This window comes from Calidris pugnax, unplaced genomic scaffold, assembly GCF_001431845.1.
Source record: "Calidris pugnax isolate Ruff unplaced genomic scaffold, ASM143184v1 scaffold44, whole genome shotgun sequence".
Taxonomy (NCBI): Eukaryota; Metazoa; Chordata; class Aves; order Charadriiformes; family Scolopacidae; genus Calidris; species Calidris pugnax.
In genome coordinates, this window is record NW_015094506.1 from 23,832,719 (window position 1) to 23,858,492 (window position 25,774).

The following is a 25,774-nucleotide window of genomic DNA, read 5'->3' on the forward strand; positions in this document are numbered from 1 at the left end:
GACGAGGTGAGGGGGATTGTAGATTTGACACAGTTTAGCTGCCACTCTCAGAGCCTTCCTAAGTGGAATGTGCTGATCCCACTCTGAAATCTCTTTATCGCATGACATCTACGCTCACAGCATCACAAGGAACTGTCAACACACACTCTGTGCACTAAACCACCCCTTGTTATAACATTTTTTCTACTTCTAGGGGGAGAAAACAAAAAAAAAAAAAAAAAAAAAAAAAAAAAAAAGGAAAAATAAAAAAACCCCATAAAAGGGGAAGAAAGCCTTGCTGGCTTGATTTAAAACAGTGACTCCCTAGGAAAACGTAACTGTTAACGTTTGGTTTTGGCGTTACAACTGTCTTTTGCATAAGCAATGGGGGAAGGAGAGATTAGCTCTCAGGTGGAGGCCCCGCTCTGGTCAAGTAATTTTTCACACAATCATAGATACAATACACTTTTTATTTACTACACATTCACACACAGAGTACAATAGACTGCAGTTAAATACATGGATTTCAACTGTTTAACAGTGAGAGTTGGGGCTACTCACAATTGGTAGAAGCACAAGTGACACTTCAACCCTTAGGAAAAATCACTTCTGATAAATGCAGTATTTAACTGGAAGATATTGTATATAAGATATTTAATATTTATGTCACCTTTTAAATATTTAACATCTTCATGTTTGGTCACAAAATGCATGTTTGGAAAAATATTTTAAATTTGAATGAATTGTAAGAATAAGCCTCTTCCATTTCCCCCAGCTTGCATTAAAGATGAGTGCTCTCTCCTTTCAAGCATTTGAAAGATGCTCCATTATCTGTTAAAGTGAAATAATTCCATGTTTTTCTATATTCACCAACTTTTTTACAGCTGTGTTCAACAAAAAAAGTTTACACACAAAGTTGGCCACTGGAATATGAAAGCTCTTCTTTTAGAGTTTTATCACACTCTTTATTAAACTTCTGATTTGGAATATAAAGGAGAAAACCCTTAAAAGTGAGAAGGCCTCTTTTTCGAAGCTGCTGCTCATTGACATATTCAAGCACACCTATCAGACTGATCTCTCTCCAATCTTCTAGCACTAACACACAGAAGTTAAGCTGCTGATAATTAATCGATGGCTATCATCACTCTGACAACCATTATAGCTAAAACAATCCAGCTGCAGTGGTCTCAAATCAACGTGTGATACCACATATGCTGCTATCATGCCTTAGCATGAATAAATAAGGGAAAACCTGACCACCATAGATGTAAGTACTTTATATTTTTTTTTGTTGTCCATCTAAATTCAGACAGGAAAACAACAACAACAACAACAACGTATTTTCAGCATGACAAACTCTAAATGAAGTCTTTATATACTTTCTTACAATGCTCAACATTCTTTTTAGTGGCAACTAAAGGACTAAACATCTTCAACTGCATTTCATTTCCTGGTATCATGCTTTACAATACCTACACTATGAAATAGTGACCAGTAACAATTCACAATCCAAATGTTGCAAAACAAATCAAAATCCTTAAGCTAGGAACTATAAAACATCAAAATTTGTTTATGTCACACTGGGTGATTAAATTAAATAACGCTTTAAGGTACATTGCTTACTTTCTGTTGTTCATGTTGTTATAATTATTTGATAGAGATGGAGAGATCTTTGGTAAAGTTGAAAAATTGGATGCACCTGGGGACCTTTAAAAATATGAAAATGATAAATTAGATAAAAATGCGGAGATATTAAAAACTATGAAAGAAAGCTCACAAATGAACAATGCATATAAACAAGCATGGGAAAGAAATAATTTTTAGAAGTGGGCAAAACACTAAAAATACCCAGGACAGACAGCCCTTGGAATCCATTTTTTAAAACTTGAAATGCTTCACATTACTTTAAGCTTTGTTGAAGAAATAGAGTTATTAAAAAAAAAAGCAAGCAAACAAACAAAAAAAAAAATCACAAACCACTGCGCTAAAAAATTATTTTCAGTTTGTAGTATGACTATAGATATTCTGATGTTCTAAAACCTAGAATGTAAAGTTTCTAACACAGAAATTTTAATAATTTTTCATATAACCATATATGGATGTTGAGACGAAATGCAAAAATGATTTAAGATACATACTTCGAAGTTAGTTTAAAAGAAGCATGAAAGCATGTAATTAATAGCTTATTAATAGCATTTAAAAAATTCCAGTATATTACGCACAATACTAAATAACCTTTAAAAACCTCTTTTGCCAAAAGTAATAGCATTATCACTCCTCCCCAATGTTTATGACTATTTTAAAATATAACAACAGTGATCATTTTAATCACAAAGACTCTCTGAATGTGACAAGTACAATTTAAAACTATCTTGTAGCGTATTTTTTCTTCTGATCAAATCTTACAGATAACCATGGAAAACCCATAAGAATTTAGGCACCTTCACAGCTTTGTGGTCCCTCTGCAACTCCAACTGGTTTGCAAAAACCTCCAGCTTTGAAATACATATCAAAATACTAAGAGAAGAAATTGTGAATGCTCAGGATTTTTTTTTTAAGCACCTTTCAAGAACTAAACTCTGCAAGAAGATAAGCATTTTTACACAGGGAATTTTCCCAAGTATATTCATAGAATTGTAGAATTGTTTTGGTTGGATTAGACCTTTAAGATCATTGAGTCCAACCATTAACCTGTCAAGTCCACCACTAAAGCATGTCCCTCAGTAACACATCTACACGTCTTTTAAAATACCCCCAGGAATAGGGACTCAACCACTTCCCTGGGCAGCCTGTTCCAACACTTGACTACGGTTTTGGTGAAGAAATTTTTCCTAATATCCAATCTAAACCTCCCCTGGTGCAACCTGAGGCCATTTCCTCTTGTCCTACCTCTTGTTACTTGGGAGAAGAGACCAACGCCCACCTCACTACAACCTCCTTTCAGATAGTTGTAGAGAGCGATAAGGTCTCCCCTCAGCCTCCTTTTCTCCAGGCTGAACAACCCCAATTCTCTCTGCTGCTACTCATAGGACTTGTGCTCTAGATCCCTTCACCAGTTTTAATGCCTTTCTTTGGACACACTCCAGCACCTCAATGCACCTTCCTGTAGTGAGGGGCCCAAAACTGAACACAGTATTTGATGTGGGGCCTCACCAGTGCTGAGCACAGGGGGACGATCACTTCCCTAGGCCTGCTGGCCACGCTATTTCTGATACAAGGCTGCTGTTGGCCTTTTCAGCCACCTGGGCACACTGCTGGCTTATATTCAGCCGACAGTCGACCAACACCCCCAGGTCCTTTTCTGCTGGGCAGCTCTCCAGCCACTCTGCCCCAGGCCTGTAGCGCTGCCTGGGGTTGTTGTGACCCAAGTGCAGGGCCTGGCACTTGGCCTTGTTGAACCTTATACCATTGGCTTCAGCCCATCAATCCGGCCCGCCCAGATCCTTCTACAGAGCCTTCACCCCCTCAAGCAGATCAACATTCCCACCCAACTTGGTGTCATCTGCAAACTTACTAAGGATGCATTCAATCCCCTCATCCAGATCATTGATAAAGATGTTAAATAGAACCAGCCCCAGTAATGAGGCCTGGGAAACACCTCTTGTGGCTGGCTGCCAATATTTTCAAATTTATTTTCAAATTTTTATTAATAAAACTTTTCCAAAAGAAAAGATATATCACCATGTGAAGAACATATTATTTAAATTTTAAAATCTTGTGGCCAACATTCATAAAGGTTTCCAGTAGATTTTATCCAAATCCTCCTCTTTGAATATTGTCTTCAAAGTAAAATACACGGTCTATGTCCACAAGAAAGGTGTAAGACTGAAGTAAGTTTAACACTACTTAAATTCAAGACAAAAGTTAATTTATGCACATTCATACATGCAATTATTTTAGAAGTAGCTATTTGAACTGAGTCACTTTGAACTGAAACTGAACTTTTCAAAACAAATTTGAGTTTTTTTATAAGATTTAAACCAAATTTAAATGCAATACAGTTTTGAATTAAAAAACTCAACATATAATTGTTGTCTAAAAAATTGAAAGAAACCAGAATAAGCTACAGAAAAAACGGGCTGGTTTCCATCAAAAACTAAAAATAAGTTAATTTGTTTCTTACAGAAGATGACAATCAGTAGTTTTACTCTTTGATAATATATTCTATCAAATACAAATAATACATAAGAGATTTCTGCTACTCTGATGTGTGCACCCTTTCTGTTTGCTTACAGCTACTTACATTGCTAAACCCTGGGGACAGGGAAGAACAGAATTCATTCACAGCTCTTACAGCTTTTAATACTTTTCAATACTTGTGGGAAAACTTAGTAACAACACTAGCAGAAATCTCCTCATTTAAAACAAAAAAAATTAGATCAAAACAAGGATAATAAAAACCCCTTAAAAACCAGTAAGCGCTAAGGCTGAATGTATTGCCATATGTACTCTGCCTTTAAAATTGTATAAAAAAAAGACCAAAAGTATCTATTTGTAAAACAACTGCAATGACTTAGGAATCTCCTATGGAAAAATAAATAATCAAATGTGCAACAAAAACTCAATTATGCTTTAAATGCAAGGTTCTAAGACAAAGTATATATCCTTTTCAGAGTATACTAACTTCAGAGTGTATTCATGTTGCTGTGATGTTAAAACATTACAAAAGATGTCCAAAGAATAGTTACTTGTTTGACAAAAATAATAGATTTTAAACTGGTTGTAAAAACGATAATCACTAAAGGGCCTTGTTTCTCATATGCGGAAGAGTAAACCAAATTCTTAACATAGCTAGAACAACGTCAGGAACTATGTAACAGATATTTTGAAAGGTAACTTTATGATCTAACAAACATAACACACAAAATTAATTTATTATAGTTTAGCACTTTAACAGTCCAACAAAACACAGATTAAACCCCAGACTTTACTATACTGATAAATAAGACCATGGGGCCTGACGGGGTGCACCAACAGCTGAGGGAGTTGGCTGATGTTACTGTGACGGCATTCTTCTTGTGAATTTTTGAGAGGTCCTGGCTGCTGGAAGAGGCTTCTGAAGACTGAAAGAGACCAAATGGCACTCACATCTTCAAGAGGGCAAGAGAGAAGATCTGGAGAACTAAGTCTGCCTCATCTCAAAGAAGGTGATGAAGCAACTAATACTGGAACCAACTTCCAGACATATGAAGGACAAGAAGGTGACGAGAACTAATCAGCATGGATTTACGAAATGGAAATGTGGCTTAACCAGCCTGACAGCCTTCTGTGATGAGACTACTGGCTTGGCAGGTGTGTGGGGGAGCAATGGATGTTTTTTATCTCAACCTCAGTATGGATTTTGACATTGTCTCCTATAACATCCTCATAGACAAGCAGATGAAGCATGGGTAATATAAGTATGGAGTGAAGAGACTGAAAACCAGTTGAATGGTTGGGCCCAGATGATTCTGACCCAGTGGCACAATGTCCAGTTGGAGGCCATTCACTAGTGGTCAACACTAGGTCCTATACCCTCTAACACGTTTATTAATGATGGGAACATTGGGACAGAGTGTACCCCTCAGCAAGATTAGAGATGACACAAAATTAGGAGTATGGGCTGATACACCAGATGAGTGTGCAGCCACTCAGAGGGACCTCAACAGGCTGGAGAAATGGCCAGACAGGAACCTCATGAAGTTCAATCAAAGGAAATTTAAAGACCTGCACTTGGGGAATAACAATCCCAGGCACCAGTATACAGTGGGGCAGAGAAGGGGGCAGGTGACCAGATGGAAAGCAGCCTGGCAGAGAAGCACCTGGGTCCTGCTGGACAAAAAGCTGAACACGAGCCAGTAATGTATCATTCGGCCAACAACCTCGTGGGGTGCATTGGGAAAAGTATTACCAGCAGGTCAAGGGAGATGATCCTTCCCCTCCAGACACCACTAGTGAGACACCCCTGTAGTGCTGGGTTCATTTTTGGGCTTGCCAGTACCAGTGAAACAGGGACATAATGGAGCAAGTCCAGTGAGAGACCAGAAAGGTGATCAAGGGCTTGCAGCATCTGACCTACATGGAGAGGGTGAGAGCTGAGACTGTTCAGCCTGGAGAAGAGAAGGCTCCAGGGCATTATACCCAATGCAGAAATACCCAATGGGAGGGAATGAAAAGATGGAGCAAGTCTCTTCTCAGTGGTGCCCTCTGAAAGCACAAAAGACCATGGGTATAGATTGAAATATATGAAATTCCAACTGCACATAAGATGATGTTCACCACAAAAAAAAAAAAAAAAAAAAAGTTAGGAAAAAAGGTTATAAACTGTCAACCTTATTTATAGTGAGGGTGGTCAAAAACTGGAACAGTCTGACCAGAGTGGCTTTACAGTATCCATCTCTGAATACTAAAAATGTGTCTGGACACATTTTTGTGCTCCATCTTCCCCTGCTTTGAGTAGGGGGACTGGATGAGATTATCTCAAGAGGCCCTTCCATTCTCAAAGACTCCGATTCTGCAAAGGTGTGGTTATAATTAGCCTCACACGTTGATTTAGTATCTTAAAACAAGCTTTAGTATGTTTAACCTACTTCCATTTAGAATATTCTCTTCTTACAAAAAACAACTAATTTGGTTGATTATACTTCTTTGGGGGGCACGCATGAAAGGTTGATATTTTAACATTCAGCAATCAAAAATATTTTTCATGTTCACAACATGCATTTGTTAAGAGTTTGTCAACCCTGCATTAACTGATATTAATGAACATGTTTGTTAAACTAACTTGAAAACATCTGTTGTACATTACCAATGTTTGATGTTTACCCAGAGGGGCTCAGACACATGGTTACCACAGTCTAACAGGTTATTAAGCATCAGCAAATGGTTGTCCAGCTCTTGACCGGCAGACAAGCTCTGACAGCTCTTGCTTTTACAATTTAAGACATCAGAGTAAGTGTCCAGTTAGCTCTATTCTCCACAATTATTTTTCTTAGAGCAAATTCAGTAGAAAGGCACATCTGTCTGCACATCAACTGCTTTGGGGAAAAAACCTGAGATTTTAAATCTCTTGGTTAAAGATGATACTTTTTGGTTCAGTAGACAAACACAGTTTTTCTTTTGAAGACACATGGGTATTTTCTCCTATAAAACTTGGATATACAAGCATTAAGCTACTTCAAAAAGGATAACTAAGCATCTTTTATTCAAATTTCTTTTCTCTTAAAAGCATAATGGGATCCATCTCAGAAAAAAAAAAGAATCAAGTAAGAGCCTTTAGTGTTTTTCTAAGATAAAAAGGCATTCAGTTTTGAACCAAAAAAGATGAAAAAACCACCATGTGACAAATATTGTAAGAAAACATTCATTATTACAAGGAGAAAAAAAACCCCAATGTGTATAGTCTCAAATTTTTGTATAGTCAGAAAAGAAAAAAATCAATGTGTTCCCTTTTTATTGTTTTATTGTTAAAGTTAATGGCAGACCATCTGTAAATTATGCAAAATAGCAAGCTATTTGATTAGGATGATTTATTCCACATTGAAGTCTAAAAAAACTGGACCAGAATTAAATCTGTTACTTTTATTATCTCCACAAATTTATATGTGGGTAGATTAATTAAAAAAATCTTTGATTTTGTAGTAAAGTTGCTTAAGTTACTTAATCTACAATCTTAGATTTTTCTGTATCTTAGTTTAAAACATCCTCTTGATGATAAAAAACCATTCAAATAGGGTTGGTTGTTTTTCTGTCTGTGCAATAATCTCCTGCAGAAGGATACAGATATAAAAAAAAATAAAAATGCCTGCACAGAGATCACAGGTCTTCATTCAATAGAATCAGTGGCAATTAAGCTACCAAAGCAAGTGGGATCTCCATGTCTGGATGAGTTGCTGACATGTATGACATTGTGGAGACAGTTATTCACAGAAAATTTAGTGTAACAAAAATTTCTGCAGAACTGCCCATTAACGCTGAGTAATATCTATTTTGGGAGCAGATGACAGTAAAGACATTCCAGGAGAAGTCACTATGAGCTCCCTAGAAAAAGTTTCACATCAGCCAAGCTTCTTGAGCAACAAAGATCCCAGTAGCTGATATAAACAGTTGATATAAACATAACCTCTCAGAGAGCCAAAAATCCAGCTATTGCTAATCCTAACTGACCCTGTGCACATTTTAAAAATTTGCACCACATTCAGATACTTCTAGACTCAAAAAAACCCCCAACTTTTAAGCAACATTACAATTATGAGACAATAGCAGATATCATTAAACTTTAGAGGTTTTTTACAGCTGATGTCGCAGTTACTTCCACAATTCAGTAAATTCAGAAGTTAGAAGAACAGTACACACAAAAGAAATCCAAACACTGAGAAGCTTAGATAGAGATTGGAAATTCTAGGTTGCAGAGCAGGGTCTCTAATACTATATAAAAAAGATGTCAAACTTGAAATAAATTTCCCCTAATTTCTTCAGAAGAAGAGACAATTATTTTGATAACTGATCTTTTTACTTGTACCAATTCATTAAACTTGTAAGAAAAACAGAATTATCATTTTTGAAAGCGTTCCTTCCTATGCTGAGCTCAGGACCTAATTTGGCCACTTTCAAAGTAAGTGTTTTCTTTTCTTGCAGTATAAAAAGATGCTCACACTTATTACTTGTTTCTCGTAAAAAGTTGCCAATGTTCATCACCCACAGTAGGAAGACAGAAAAACTGCCAAAAGAAGCAACCAATATGAAGATTGCTGCTATGCTTCTGCTAACAAGAAAGAGGCAGGGGAAACATACAGAGTATCTCACTATCTCCCATTTTCAACTCTCACAACATAGGCTCTGCTGCCATTCAGAGGGACCTCCACAGACTGGAAAAATAGGCAGACAGGAAACTTACGAAATTCCACCAAAGGAAATGCAAAGGCCTGCACCTGGGGAAGAATAACCCCAGGCACCAGTATACACTCGGGCAGGGGAGAGTGACCAGATGGAAAGCAGCTTGGCAGAGAAGCACCTGGGGTCCTGCTGGACAAAATGCTGAACATGAGCCAGCAACGTGTCCTTGGGCCAACAACCTCGTAGGCTGCATTGGGAAAAGCATTGCCAGCAGGTCAAAGCAGACAATCCTTCCCCTCCACTCAGCACTGGCAAGACACCCTAGAGTTTCTGGGCTCCCTACTACCAGAGAGACAGGGACACATTGGAGCAAGTCCAATGAGAGACCAGAATGGTGATCAAATCAGATTACAGCATCTGACCTACGTGGAGAGGCTGAGAGCTGAGACTGTTCAGCCTGGAGAAGAGAAGGCTCCAGCGCATTCTTATCTATGTGCAGAAATACCCAATGGGAGGGAATGAAGAAGATGGAGCAAGTCCCTTCTCAGTGGCACTCACCGAAAGGGCACAAACTAAACTACAGGCAATTCCATCTAAATATAAGAAATTCTGTTTTATAGTGAGGGTAAACAAACAGTGGAATAGGTTTTCCAGGGAGACTCTGGAGTCTCCATCCTTGGAAATGCTCAAAATCTGACCGGACACTATTCCAAGTATCCCTCTCTAGGCAATCCTTCTTTGAGCGGCTGGGATGGACCAATCTCCGGAGATGCCTTCCAACTTCAACTATTCTGTGACTCTGTGAAAAGCTTAGCTGATTTTCTGAAATGATCCTGCCCTTTTCAAGCATTATAAACCTTTCATACTTTCCAATATTCTCTTTTTTGACCTTTCTAAATATGGCATTTTATTCTCTGCCCTCAGAATTTACATTACAATTTGTACTCTTTTAAACAAGTCCTACAAAGAGGTAGTCTCAGCAGGAACTGCTGCCAGACAGGACAGCTGGAAGGCATCTGGACATATATTATTTGACATGACAAACTAATACTCCTAATGCATCTCACACAGAAGACTCAAAAGCAAGCATTTAGTATTTCTAACTCTTTAAACATTTATTAGATTTTTCATAAAGTTTTAAACAGATGTAAAAACCTGTCCCCATCACTGCTTGTTGATAGTTTTCCATTTGAATCCACTAAATTTTGCAAACCTTCCACTATGACAATGCACTTGAATACCAAATTTCAATCAATGTTTCTGATGGCTGCCAAACCTCAAAAACATATATCCCAGCTTCACATCCTCATTTGTTGGTTTACTTTAATCCTCCTCTGACACCAGTACTCTCAATTATCATTTTACTTGTCCCCAGATCAAACATTTTTCCAGGAGATATTATTTAATGTATATACTGCTCCTGAATGCTTTTCATAAAGTGGAATGGAAATTTGGCAGAATAAAAGCAGGTACCATCACCAAGAATACCCTCCTACCAAAACTTCCAAAAGAATCTGTGACATTGAGTTATCTAAATTCTTTTAGCCTTCAAAATCTACATTTAAAATTTGTCTCAGAATCTACATTTCTACTAGATGTTTTTGAGGTCAGAGATAAAACTTCAAGCATTTTGTATGCCATTCTCTCTGCTGCTCTACATTCTCAATTCTTTGTGTCACAACATCTTACTAATCATACTAACCTTACATTGAACTCAGACTTCATTAAGCACCTTAATAGAAGCTAGTGCTCCTAATAAAAGTGCTTGAGATACAACACCAAAGATTAAGAATCTCTGTCCTTCAAATAAATGATAAGCAATGATACTATAAAAATGCTTTAAACCAACAGTGAACCTCAATTAGGTGAATACAGAATATCAAAAGGAATAAAAGGAACTTAAAAAAAGTTTTGTTTATGAAAGAACCAGACAACAAAGGGAGAAACCTGTTAACAATTTGTAAGGCTGAGAACACGTTAGTTTACTAGTAACTAGTTCCAACTGTTCTTCAACAGAACATGATTTAGATTCTGGAAACAATATTTTAAAAAGTTTATCCATATTAAAGAAAAAAACCACTGTACTCTCTTAATTGATGACAGCTCAACAAAGAACAAAAGCAGTGTGCTGGTAATGCAGACCACAATTTAAATAATGTTTATGTGTAAATATTGTGCTCTGGAGATAAAAGGACAAGTTATCCATGAAAACATTTATATATTAAAAAAAACCTGATAAAATACCTATCTCTATTTTCACCTAACATGCTATGCTTTGAAACAGAAATCTAAATAAAATTATTGAAACTTTACAGTTTTCTACTATGGATGTTTTTTCTGTTTTTAAGTGGGGTCATTTATACCACTGGCATATAAAAAAAAATTAAGCAATGTATATGCAAGAATTCACCATTATTATGTCATGTTCTACAACGTGCAGCTTTTATAACAAATACAGTATTCGGTATATTTTCAGATAAAACACCTGAAGGCTGATTTTCAAAATGAAACATAATTTTAAAAACAGGTTGTTTTCTTTATAAAGCAAAATAAGATGTGAAAATAGTTAAGCTATAGTGAAATAACGTGACTGGAATTTACAACTTACTTAGGAGTTGAAGGACCTCTTGGCCATGTTCCATCCTCATTCTTCTGTTCTATCACCAGTACCTACCACAAAAATTGTAATAAGAAAACTGAAATAAAAGTATCAGTAGGTTGCTTTCTGTTCCAATCTTTCTAATGGTTTTGCTGACATGACTGAGACAGAAAAGACTGATTTATTTTTTTTTTCCCCACACCTTATTTTGTGAAACTTTGGAGAAGCCACTTAATATTTCTATGCCTCAACAATCCATGGATAAAATGACAAGACCTTATCTCTCAAACAGGTCAGAAAACGACCTGCAATGTCTTAACAGCATCCATGAAATCACATGTCTACACAACACCGCTGTTAAAGAAGTGATATTGCTGAAGGAATTTTGCCTCTCATAAAATACAACACAGACTGCTAGGAAAAAAATTCAAACAAACCAAACCACTTTCTGCCCTGATATCCTTAAAATTATGCCTGTCTGGTTATTCCTGTTTCTTTTTGCAAAAGCATTCATCCAATATTAATTTTCCAATGGGACAGTTAGCTAATGAGATTAATTTCATTCAAGTTGTTGTTGGTACAAAAGGGAGCACAGAACACTCAGTCCTAAACACAGGCATCAAGTGCCATTTGAAACGCCTTTGGGTATTTGAGATATCTGCCCTACGCTGGCAGACATCACACAGGACATACAAAAAGCTCATGCCTTTCTGGATTGACAGCTGGGATAGCCTAGATCATCTAAAACGGCAGCTAGACTACTTAAACTGAATCCAGCTCTTAATCTCCTATGCAACTAATTCTGCATAATTGCACACTGATGTTTCAGAATGTTAATTAACTGCCATACCATACCTACATGTATCTACACCATGACATACATAGACATATGTACTTATGCTCAAAACCTTATATGTAAGTCATGCTGCCACTTGAAAATATGATCACATTTTCAGTCTGAATACACTGAGACATGACATTGAAAACCTGCTTTCTACCATAAGCTGCTTTCTATCTGGGAAAAAACAGTTTATCTTTGGTCATGAATGCTCTAAGACAGATTCTGCCATGTTTTCTTCCATTGGCTCTCAGAGACTACAAAATAAAAAGAAGATTTAGACTTAAAAGTTCAGTGGAACCCCTAAAGGCTTACTTCAGAAACCAACCGGTAAATTCAAAACATTAATTTACTCAATCACATACATAGTTTAGAATTACACAGTAAAAAATAACTCTTAGGTTAGACTGTAATAGCCAGAATATTATTATATTATTAGATTAGGAAGCTAAGCAAGAAAAATATCAACCTTGTGTGTCAGCAAGTGCTACTGACACATGGTCTGCCACAACATTTAGCATTTTCAGAAATCATGGTTAAACTCAGTTTTGAACAATATTTGTTTTGCTGAAAGTACAGATGTCACCCAGAGATCTTTTAAAGGCTGTATTAGCCCATGCTCGCTTCACGGTTAATGTTTCACTGGGACAGAGGCAATTTTCAAGTTACATCTTTGACGCAAGTCTTTTATGGGAGATGGGGGCTCTTCCAGCAGGACATCTGCATCGTTACAATTACCTGTGTGAGCGTTTAAGTGCATGCAGCATGAAGCTAAAGGGCACAATAGTTCAAGCCATTATTTTGGTGCACTGATTACTTACCTTCCATGCCATAAAGGAAAACTGAAGCACTGCATAAATACTGCTGGTAAGTAGGTTAGAGTCAAGTATTTCACGGTAAAAGGAAATACTTAAATGTAATCTTGCCTACAATTACTGCCATAAAATTTCATCCATACATATTTGTAGCACAACAGCATGAAATACAGCTGTTGAAAAAACACTGAACTCTTTTTGAAGACTAAAGAATCAATGCAACAATCTAAAAAGTTATTCTAATGATCAAATTGTTCAATCAGTTTGAATTATATTTCCGTAGCTTTAACATTCAATATTTGTTCTTTATACTCATCTGGAAAGATAAAAAGAAATCCTGACATAAAGGAATTTCAAAGTGACGATACTAGTCTCATGCTAAAGCAGGTTTTCAAGCTCTTTTGTCTCTGTAAGTCCTTATCTGAAATATTTTCATTTTTTCTGAATTTCTTTCTGAAATATGGACAGTGGATTTTTGAGTAGAAGACATTATTCTTCAAAAGTACCTAAAAAGTTCTTCAGATTTTGGGTTTCATTATAGGAACACATCCCAGATCCTATGTTTTATAAAATTCAAGTCAGAGATCTTCCGTTTATTTACTTTTACTTCACTAGAAGAGTTAAACTCCTCTTTAATCTCAAAAATACACCCAAATCATACTTTTATTTTGATAAATTTGTTTATAAAATCCTCTACCCCTAACACAATCTAGACACAAGAGGCAGTTTTCATTTTAAACATAAGGAAAATTCATCACTACAGCTATGTTTCATGAGCAAATAAACGTACAGAAAAAAGAAATAATATTACACTGTACCTGTCCCTGGTATAAACCAGCATCCTGTATGGTACTGTCTGGTTTATTCAAAGGTTCAAAAGTATTACTCATGTATTTGTTCCACAATCTGGTCTCTTTTTCACTGGGAATATTGAAGATTTTTCTTATCTCTTTTTCAATTGTATCTGTTTTGAAAGGGAGAGAACACAAGTTTAGCATTTCACTACACAAACAGTTTAAGGCTGAAGAAAGCATCAGAATCACCTACTTTTTTCTTATATTCAAAACATGAATGATACTGTAGAAATAGCCATGCAACTGCAGCATGTTGTAGGACAAGGAGGAAGTTGCCAGTTCGCTCGCCTTTAAAATGTGAACAGTCAGAGGACTATTTTATTCCCTCCTGAATCTCTTAGTAGAGCAAACCATATAAAAAACCAAGTTGATAAATAATAGATGACAGGAGGTACCTAGGTACCATCCACTAATTTCTGACAGTGTGGGAACACAGGAGTGTGGGTGGGTAGGGAATGACTAGAAGTGAGTCTGGCAGCAAAATCAGGTGCAGGGAGTGCAAGTTAATTTGTTCCTCTCCCTAAATCAAATCCTTTTTGGTTTTCACTCTTCTACTACACATATGCCGGTTCAACCACAATACATAGGCATAAAGTTTAATTTACACACTCACAGAATTTAAAGACTACTCTGTAAAACTGAAGCACATGAATTTATTTTAAAAGGATGATGCAAGATTTTATGTCCCTGTAGGATTTGATATAAAAAGGTCTACCAGCTCCAACTCTACCTGACAGAAATATAATCAGTGTTACGTAATTTTAAGGTAGTATAACTACGTATATAACTGTGCAAAAGTAGAGTTTATTACAGAGCTATTTCATTTGAATTAATACAGACAGTGCTATACCATAGCTATACCTCAGACTGTCGTTTTTTTTTTAATTGGTACACTCATAAAGCCCCAAAGCAGTCAAGTTTCGTAACACAGAAAACAAAACAGAAGAAATGTACAGTTTATTCCTGATAATCACTGAAAAGACAATTACAAAAATGGGTGCTGTAAACTCTTTGAGAGACATTCCTCTGAAGTCTCAGGATAAAATACTACTGTGTCAGCTCCTCTAGCACTACCCTTGCTCCCTTTTATTTAAGATTACAATTTTCTCTTCCACTATGTTAAATATGGAAAGTCAAAATTAGACCTGAAACTTAAAAGTACCTTGTAAAAATCCAGCCGTTGGCTTGAGAAATACATGACAATTGGCCAATATGGTATTTGTAGATGCTGTAGGCTGAATACAATTTCCTTTTATACCAGTTAACACATATTTTAGTATGAAAGCAAGTGTTAGACTGGATCATCTGTTTCTGTAATAGGGATGATATGTAGGCAAGGTAGGTGCTATAAACAAGGCAACAGGCTGTTAACTTGATTTATTGACTTTAAAAAAAAAAAAATATCCATGTACTGCCTGAATCAATTCTCAGCCAATGATTTCAAATAACTATACTTGAATGTAAGAATGAATCTAGCCCACAACAATCTTCCAAAAATATAATTCATATTTATCAATGACTTTCACTAAAAGGATTTACAAAAGATATTTTTTTATTATCTTATTGATACCATGACAACTACTTAGCTGAGCATTGCAGCTCATATTCTTCGCAAGTACTAAGTTAACATTTACTATGTTAACTTATAACATACGGCAGCTTCACCAACAAAAATGTTATGAGACCGGAAATATCAGTTCTATCAGGTGACTTCACATTATGCCCAAGACTCTGGGAAGAGCGTATTCCACTTGACTTTTATCCTAATTTTGAGACTGTGAAACTAAGGTTCTTTTACATACTTCCATGAACATAACCAATGCACACTTCATAATTCTTCCCCCTACCCTCCCAGTAAGTGTCACTGAAGTGCTGGCTTATGATATAAAGTGAAAGCACCTGTTCCAGTATAAATGAAAATATTACATTAAAATAGGTATGGTCTGAGGCATATTATGTACGGGGTTCTCCTCTAGTAGTGTTACACACATCCCATGTACAAGATGATTAGTACTAGGATGAAGTCTAAATGAGACAGTAAGATTTATCTTTCAAAAAGCCTTTCACTCCATCAGCTATATAGCCACAATTTGAGACAGTTCAATTTGAGAGTTAAAGATTATGGATTCCGTATAGGATATATCCTGTATCATTACAAATCAGGTAACTCCTCCAAAAAAACCCCAGCTGCATGATTTAAGTACTATTTTGCAAGACTACATGGAAAAGTCTTGATAAAATGCTGGAGAAGTTCAGTGGATCCTAATGCAAGTACACCATGGCCTCTAAAGGTACAGGGCTCTCACAACTACTGGCTAAAGGAAACTGCAGTGAAATGTTAATCTGTACTATTAAACAGTAATCCCAGCTTCTTAAAGAAGGAAAAAACTAGTCACAGATCCCAGAATAAATTGTCCTCAAGGGTGGCAAGTTTTACATTCTTGTATTCTGCAGCAAATTAAGAGGAAAGATGAATCAAAGCCATTTGCCAAGATAATTTACCAGCAAAAGTCCGCTAGATGCAGAGCTACTGGTGTCATCTTGTACAAAGTTTACCAGCTCCGTTTTGGAATTGTTTTATGGCATTGCAGACACAACCCGACCCTATTCATCCATAACAGAAGCTACAGGCAGCCTTTCTGTCATTTTGTGGTTTGTAAACCTTTCGAATAAAGGTAGAAAAGGTCTACAGATTAGCTGAGGACTTAATTTTATCATACTTCCATATGATTAAGACTTTTGAATGGAACGAGAACTCATTTTCACTCAAGCACAAGAATTAAACACTCTCCCCCTCTCCCAAAGTAAGTCAACAATCAGTCTCAATGTGCACTGACTCCAAGGCAAGAGTCCTCAATTGTAATTGATGACCGAGATGGTCCAAAGAACACAGTAGCTGTTTTCAGTACCACAGCAAGAAAAAGGCTGTCACTATTACGTCTGCCCTTTAGAATTATTTTTTCCTACCTTGCACTGATTTATTGATCTGCTGATTGCACTGATACAGCTTAGCCTAGTTTCTATTTGACTGGAAAAGCAAACGCATTCCAGGAATATCACACATTTGAAGAGCAGCAGGTGAATATTATATTGTGCTCAGAGTATTTAAGGTGCTCCAAAATTTTCTCAGTTTACATGAATTACGGAAGGTCTTATCTTGATCTTCAGAGGACAGTGAATAATATGATGGTGGGTAGAAAAATTAAAACTTCTTGAAAAGACCATATTAGTCTTACTTTAGTGAGGCTGATACAAGTCTTTTGCAACCATAATGAAAATGCATCCCTTACTGGCATATTGCAAGGAAGGGTGAAAATTAATCAGGATGCCCCATTTCTGGGCAGAGAAAGCAAGTATCAGAAATTCATCTATAAATCCAATGATGCAATTAAATTCAGTGTAGCTGCAAAATAGCTTGTATCTGGTCCTCAGGGAAAGATAATGTTCAATTGGTTTTTCTAAGTTTCTGTGCTTGCTTAGAGAATAATGAAGTACACTTTCACAAGTTAAACCAGCTCTCAAAATGGCCAATTAACATAGAACACTGAAGCCTTGTTTCAAGGACAAATTTCATAATTTTTAACTTTTCATTCTAATACAAGAAGATGACTACTTGTTTTTAAAGCAAGCAACCTGCAAAGAATTAAACGGTAGCAAGTATAAATCACTACCCATAATGTAAAAAGAAGTAAAACTTGAAAAAACTACACTGCTGTCAAAGAATGTAAACAAAGAGTAATGGCTGTGCATAAAGTGCCAAGGGCATAAAGTACAATTCTAAAGGCACAAATAGGGCTGATTGAAAGACTTATCTCAGATACACACGCACAAATACACCAAAAATTGAGTTTATATGATCAGCAATATCTTTGCGTATGTTCTGATTGCTATTTTCAGAGATGAATACATGTTATCAAAATAGGGTTTCAAACAATAACACAGTGTTCAAAGAGCAGGCAAAATAACCACAAATAAAGATAAGTGAAAGGCTTAATACAGGACTCAGTTACTGTAAAAGATAGTGCCTGGCCTATCTTTACAAGCCAAAGAATATTGCCTTTGTAGGTCACCTTTAGCCATTAAATCATAAATTCAATCCATTCTTGTGTTTTGTACTAAACCCTTCTCTTTATAACTAGGACAAAAAAATGATGGCTAATGAAAGACATGAATGGAAGCACAAGAAAAGATATATTTCTTACACACCAAAAGCAAAAAAAAAGCACTATGGAATTCAATAAAGATAATGAAAAACATCACACCATACATTTCCTGGAAAGTGCAAATCTCTAGAGGTAACACAGATACCTAGATAATAAAAACATACATTTAAAAAAATCATATTAAAAATTCTAAATATTCCAAATAATTTATCTTTAAATTTTGATCCAAATGAGACCAGTCCCATCCTTTTTAATGGTTACAATATCCATCTGTCATTTTACCTAGAGACTTACTTACTCAGAACTTGCTACCACATACTATTTAAACACAAGCAACCAAGTAACAATTGTATATTGTTAAAAATAGTTGTGCATACCTATTGTATCAGCTTTACTAAATCTTCGTGTGACAACATTGTTCATATTTCCATTTTCACAAAGCTTTAATTCTGTTAGATAGACTTCTACTTTGCAGTGCTTTACAAACATACCCTGTTCAACGACCTGAAAAACAGATTGGGATCAGGTATCAGTCCAAATATATTTTCACATACATACTTCAAAATATTTTTAAGAACTCTTCAAGAAACTGAAGTTCAGGGAATGTAAGACACTTAATAAATGCCAAAAAGAAGAACTAAATTTCTCCATAACTTTTTAGAAATACAGTAAACTAAAAAGTAATTTTTTTCCATGATGATGACGTCTTACTTGTGTAAGACCATGACTTTCAAAGTGTTAAGTACAGTGGAAATCACAAATATGCACACTTAACCAAAAGATAAGGTATTTGAACAAAAGATAAAAACCACCAAGTTACTTTTATTTCAAAACATATTTGCTGTATGCTACTTTGTCAAAACACAGAGGAAGTTTTCATTAGTTCTCACAGTTAAAGCATACTTATCAAAAATACAGTTATCAAGAATACACACTACTAAAATCTGGATATCATATTTTAAAACAAATCCTGTATTTAAATAAGACCTAGAAATCTTTCACTTATATTCTGATAATGAATACATTGATTTGAAGTTTTACCTACTCATTACAGTTGCTCATTATATATTTATTTTTGTAACACCTATTACAAAATAGCTAAGCATACAGGATTTTTTTTTTTAATAAAAGTAAAATGTAGAAAGAAATATTCAGGGTCACCTCTTAAATGTTTTTCCCTTTGATCTTCCAAAGTGTAACTGCAGTACTTAGTCATGTAGACTGTTCCAAAAATAGCCATCAGCCTGATATGTGATACTTCTGACAAATACGGTAAAAAAAACCCACAAGCTACCAGCTAATTGCTAGGAGAGATCTGCTGTCGGCTGTATAGATAGAACTTGTATGCATGTGACATAGGAAAAAAAAAAAGTGAACGATTTCATTGCTGTTTGCCTTAGATTTAATGACTGACAACCATGACATTTAAATTAAAACGTGTCTTAGTTTGAGCAGCTTAGTAGGGTTTTCAGCTACTACAGTAACAACAAAACAGTTGCAGTAAACAAAACTGTGCCGTACGGCTAAGACATTTCTGAGAATAAAACTGATACCGTCTTGGTGGTATCATCACATCCTATTAAATAAATTCATAATGTTATTTGACATGGATCAAGTACAACTTTGCATCAATTTAAAATTTGGATCCTAAATTAATTAAGAAGTTGATGCAATGAAGGGGATGAAAGAAAAATATCATCCCACCTCTATGAAAAAACATTAAGGTATACAGGAGAAAGAATCGTGAACAAATGACCAAAGCATCAGAAAGAAAAATTCTGAACCAGAATATGCATCTCGGAGGATAACTACTGTTCATATTGGTAGAAAATACTGAAGCTATGCCAGTTTACCTGACCACTCATTACACTCCATGTATTTTTCCAGTTAGTTCCTTCCAAGTAGAAGGCAAGTTACTAATTTCCCTTCTCTCTCCTTCCATTTCCCCCCCCAAAGTGAAAAAATTACTGAACTTTTACTTTACCATGATGATGGAAGAGCATTCAGTTTGCTGAAATCCATCTTCAGGAAAAACAGTAACAAGTTGATAAGAGATATCTTTAAAGGAGAGCCATTTTAATGGATTTCAGCTCTTAGAGAACTAGAGAAAAAGAAAGAGACATTCCAGGGATGTCTCTTTACAAACAGTTCTCTTTTATTGTATTAAAAAGAATGTTAAAAAAACCCCAACAAACTACTTCTATTGCTGGCCAAACAAATGTTGAGGACACAAAATTTCGTCAAAAGCTAAATCTGGCATTTGTTTGAAAGGAACGCGCTTCAAGTGAGCAGCCAGCATGCACGTAGTTAGACCATTCTTATGTCATAAGAGGCAAGAATAGTTGCATTACTCCAGAAGCCATATCAAACTAAATTTTAAACATAATATTCTTTCAGCGCTTTTTCAGGAATTAAAACAAAGATCCCTGTACCTGAAAGAATAAGCCCTAATGGTCAATTTGGAAATGGCAAACACAACAAAATGTATTTTAAAATTTAGGTAATTCAGTCCACTAAGGACTGAATCTGTAATCATTAATCTGCAAATATTAAGAAATAATACAAACAAAAAAGATTATCTGATCAATAAACGGATAAAATGTTGTTATCACCTTAATAATAAGGAGGGTATGTGCTGGAGCAAAAAAAAAAAAAATTAAGATCAAAGATGTTAATTTTTTAAGTATGTCATACTGATGGAGGGGCGCCATATCCACCATACCATGGACTACTACTAGTGTTGAGGTAAGCTTTTTGCTTAAAGAAAAAAATCTCTTAGCAAGCTGCTGAATATAGAAGACAGTGCTTATCAGAAAAGGAGCTACCAATTACTCTGCCAGCGTTAACATTATTAGAGCTAGGCTTTTCACTAATAAAGTCAATACAGTTTTAGGGTTTTATACTTAATTACAAAATCATTTAATAGACTTGGAAGCTTCTAAAGCAAGTTCTTCTTGAAATATTAGAGGACTTACTTCCAGAAAAAAAAAAAGTATTACATCCTTTGCGTCCTCGTTTCTCAATATTAAAAACCTAAGCCTCTAAAATCTGAATAAGAATTAGACATTTACAAGCAACTAAAGCAGGAGTTGTCTTTATGATTATCGTAGGCTAGGACTTACAATCTTCTAATAAATTCCTGTGTGGCTCCTGCGTATTTGCAGGACTATATCTGAATCATATTTATCTCAGTGGGTAATTTAAGAGTACCTTGCGTGCTATTGGCTCTTGACCTTCCATCAGTGTGTACCAGCTAACTAGCCTATTCCAGCCTTCAGTTGGCAAAAGGATGTAGTCCAGCTCATCAATGAGATGTTCCTTGAGAGACTGAGAATCACCATCTGTAAGAGAAAGATGTTTTTACTTGAATACTGTAATTCTGTTCCTTGAGTTTTTAATGTAACATTTTTCATATAAATAGCAAAAAAAATATTTTCTGAGTTATTTTATTGGTGTTCAGGCGTTGAAAGCAAAACTCTTCTGAAACTATTTGCAACCTTTCCAGTTCGTGCATAGCACACCTATTACAGGTAGTATTCCTACACTCAGGAACCAAACTGACAACTCCATATCCTCATGCAATCATAAGCGTCCAATTTGTTATCACACACCATCATAGCCTTCAGATAAATGAATCCATTTCTCTACCCACTTTGCACATATTCCCACATCACCATGGATACTTCCATTTCATGCTACAGTTGCATCCTTCGCTGAAAATGCAGAAATGGGTAGTTACAGTAGATCCATGATAAAGTTTGAAGTCATTTACTCTGTGTCAGCTAGGAAAATAGCATGGTACAACTCTCCTACTTAAAGGATCCTACATGCTCTGGAAACACAGTCCCTACAAAATTCTTCACAGGGGCAGCAAGACGTAGCACTTGAAAAGTAGAACTCAGCAACCTCTTTACGTAAGTAGCATGCTTTTAGCTTTGGTTCAATACTTATTACAATACTAAGATAGCAGCTATCCTATATGAATATGAGGTGATTCCAGATCCAAGGCACCTTGAGCCTCAGATGACCAGGGCAGCTGTCTTTCCGTTTGGAAGTACCAACTACAGGCCAGCAAACATCCCTCTGTACAGAGAGAGATCGAACCGGGAGTCCCACACATTCAGCTCCAAACAATGAATCAGGATGACACTTAATGAAGTATGAAAATAAACAGACTATATATAAAGAATAAATATATTGTAATAAATACACAGTCTATTTATTTTCATTGTGTGAATGTGTGTGGAATTACGCTGCACAATTAGACCTGAGCATAAAAGTCACCTTAAATAACCTCAAATTGCTTCAAGTATTAGCCTTCCTCTTGATTACTTTTTTTTTTAAAGTAATACATCTAAGTAAAACAAATACCATTACCTTTAGTTTTCTGCAAGGACAAAAACACATGCACGCTATGTGCATATGAAAAACACTAAGGTCCTCTCACGTTTCTGTACTTCTCTTGTTTCTGCTTTGTACAGATTGAGCAAACAGCATAATGTGACTTCAATTAAAAAAATATCCTGAGCATTAAAAAGGCACACTTAAAAAGTAAAGGTCATTTAATAATAACAACTCCACTTTTTTTTTCTTTTTCTGTATAAGAAATGAACAAAATATGTTTTGACATGATCTTTTCTGTAGGAAGGCAACACCACTGAAGACACTTAAGAAATCTGTTCACTTCCTGGTGGGAAGAGTAAACAAGATGCAGCTTACGAAGACTCTAGAATAATCTCCCTACTCTACCTGCGCTTGCAGCACCTTCAGTTTGTTTACAGGCCTTGTGATTTTAAGGGAAAATATGGGAAAAAAAGCAATGTTTTTTGCTTTAATCACCCAAGTGGTGAAAATAAGGGCAAAGAAGAACGCACAGCTTTTCTCTGCTCCTGTTATCACTGGTGTTGACTCCCTCTTTCCTTCTCCAGTTAAGTACCTTCATGTCTGAGCAAAAAATGGGAGATGTATAATGTTCTCAGTTCATGTATTTCAAGTGTGCAATACTTGTTAGTACCATTAGCTGCTCAGACATGGTGAAAAGATACTGTTCCCGTAATATGCAATCTGTGCAGTTTAGACGGTTTGCATGCATTTTCTCCAAAAACACTTGTAAATGACTTAGTAGGAAGAGATAAACAAAAAAAATCCTAACAACAAACCCCTCCAAAATACAGCCAGGTAAGTATTAGAATTATGAAGTTATTTTAGAAAGAGGGGACAATCAAGTTCAAAAATAGGCAAAGGATTTGCTGCAAATTTAGCAAGAAAAAATACAAGAGCAATACAGAAGGCAACAGAGGAAAGGGGAAGAAAACCTCAGACTTTGGATTCCACTTTGGAGTCACAGTACATTTCTTGAGCAAAAAGTAAAATGGAATTTCGCATGAACATCTCAGTGAACCTACAGGTAACTAAGAATATAGTTCTTTATGGAGATAAATATAATTAATGTGACCTAATAAATGAGACTTCAGCCAATGCACCTGTTTAAAAAGTGCTTTCCTTTCTTCCCCCCTCAGGTTGTTTCATCCTAGCTATGAAAGTAACTATTCAAAAGTCAAATTTTGGTTCAAAAGTGTCTCGACTGATTAGGAAAAAAAAATTAACGAGCTACATACAAAAAATATTTGCTGAAATCGTTCGTGACATGCATTATGAATTCTTACTTGGCTCATTCAACACTATGCATATGGTGGTTCCATTATAACTGGGAGAAAAGTGTGGGTAGCAATCCACAAACACATCTTTAGGACCACATATATCTTTAAAAGGTTCATACTGAGCTTATGCACTGATCCGATATTGCTATAGGAGTTTATAGTAAGAAGACAGAACTTGAATTCCATTCTGTCTTCCTAACACCCTCAATGTTTCTTCTAGTATAAATTTTCAGAACTTTATTCCATCAAAGAAGTCCTCTGATGACTCAGCCTCTCATATGTTCATCATAGAAAACAGTGTTGCAATCAGCTATTCTCAATGACCACTTCCTTGTGCTTGCTTTGGTAACCCAAAGTTGACTATCTATCTCTTCTTTTGAAGACGGTACGTGTCCATTCCATTACATTCAACAACATTTTTTGCAGATGTTGAGAATAACTAAAATCTCTACCTGTTAATTTTCTCTCCTTTCACTTCATTCAAATGTTGTAGAAATAAGGGAGCAGCATTTAAGTAATACCAGCAGAACATACTGCTTCTGGTTGCTGAAATTGCTCTTTCTTGAATTTATTAAGTTTTCCTTATCACTGTATTATACTGCAGAATATCTCAGAAAGCATGCTCATTTTAGATTATTTTATTCTTTAAATCAGATGCAAATTTTCAGACTTAACACTTAAGGAAAACAGTATGAGAGCAACTAGTACATATTACGTGCCAGACACAGGATTAAAACCCAGGCATTTTCATGTTCAATTTATGCTACATAGGAAACCTAGTACAGAGATTGCTGCTTTGCAGCAGGTGAAGGAAACAGCTACTATCTGCTGAGCACTAATGCCTTTAATTTTAAAACTGCCTTCATACCAAACAGTAGATGTCAGACAGTAGTTGTATGCATGGTATCACTGCCAATGCAGAGGCATAGTCTTAGAACCACGAATGAGCAAAAAGCCAAGTTCATAAACCCCTATGCTGTGTTTATTTTGAAAGGGCTACTGGCAGTGTCAAAATGATAGAATACAGGTTTTCATGAGCTTTTAGCAAAACCGCTAATGTGACTTTAGATTTGGACAGCTAACCCCAACATAGGCTTTATAGCCACAGTAACTTTAAACATAACCTGAACATGTACGCAGATCAAGTTATGAATATTACAGATCAACTGAAACAGTGCTTTGCACATTTAGAAATCATGTTTTTTTTTTTAAAGTAGACACAGAAGAGAGAATAAGTTGACACCACCTCACCTCACTGAGAATAAAAAGATCCTGCTACATCTGATTTTAACTGAGAAGTATCACCTGAACATACCCACCACACTGCAAGATTTACTACAAGAAGGTATAAAAGATCTAGATCCTCACATTTCAGAAAACAAAACATATCACTCATCCGCAGCAAAAAGACCTTTAAGTCTGTGGATGGAAAAGAAGATGTTATACAGATGTATACGACAATACAGCACCTTCTTCAAAGGCACTGATACTAGTCACTGTCAGGCATGCACACTCACACTGACAAGCAATGCAACACGGGATGACAAGTCCTATGAAAGAGGCAATCATCTTTAACTTGTAAAATAAGGAGATATTAATTACAGTTGAGAAGTTTTAAATTAATGAAGTCAGAGTTCATCATAAACCAGGTGAAGCTGTAAAAATCTGTATTATTATATGCAAACAAATTATGCAGTACTATTACCTGTAACTGCAAAGAAGGAAAACAATTATCTGCTAGATTTTGTATCCATTAGATTTTGCAGATTAAATATTAATGGCTCCAATGGTATTTCAATACAGGACACTAAATATAGAATTTGACCTAAAGATTAAAATATCTGGGAAACTATTCTGAGACCTGTGTCCATGAAGCTGACTACAGTTTGGTAAGAATCAGTCAGTCCCGAGTAATTGTAACAGTGACGGAGTTTAACCATACCTAGAAGACCATAAAAAATTTGGAAATTATCCTCTGTTATTTCAGTCTAGTTTATATTATCACTGAACCGTGAAATACCTCTTCAGTTGTTCCAGAATCAAAGTAAGGGC

General features: G+C 35.9%; 1 protein-coding gene across 2 annotated transcripts in view; it reads right to left on the reverse strand.

The window, feature by feature from the left end:
• Positions 1 to 25,774, reverse strand: part of USP15 (ubiquitin specific peptidase 15) — a 65,607-nt gene that overhangs the window by 23,543 nt on the left and 16,290 nt on the right. Inside the window, exons 3-8 of one of the 2 annotated variants that reach the window (XM_014963919.1) lie at positions 21,273 to 21,403; positions 18,440 to 18,566; positions 13,864 to 14,009; positions 11,402 to 11,463; positions 1,603 to 1,686; positions 457 to 810 (exon numbers count right to left, since the gene is read on the reverse strand). In XM_014963919.1, the coding sequence (XP_014819405.1) occupies positions 807 to 810; positions 1,603 to 1,686; positions 11,402 to 11,463; positions 13,864 to 14,009; positions 18,440 to 18,566; positions 21,273 to 21,403 (554 nt within the window). In that variant the 3' untranslated portion in view covers positions 457 to 806. Of the gene's footprint in view, positions 1 to 456; positions 811 to 1,602; positions 1,687 to 11,401; positions 11,464 to 13,863; positions 14,010 to 18,439; positions 18,567 to 21,272; positions 21,404 to 25,774 lie in introns of those variants that run through there. The other variant, XM_014963918.1, reaches the window with a different exon arrangement.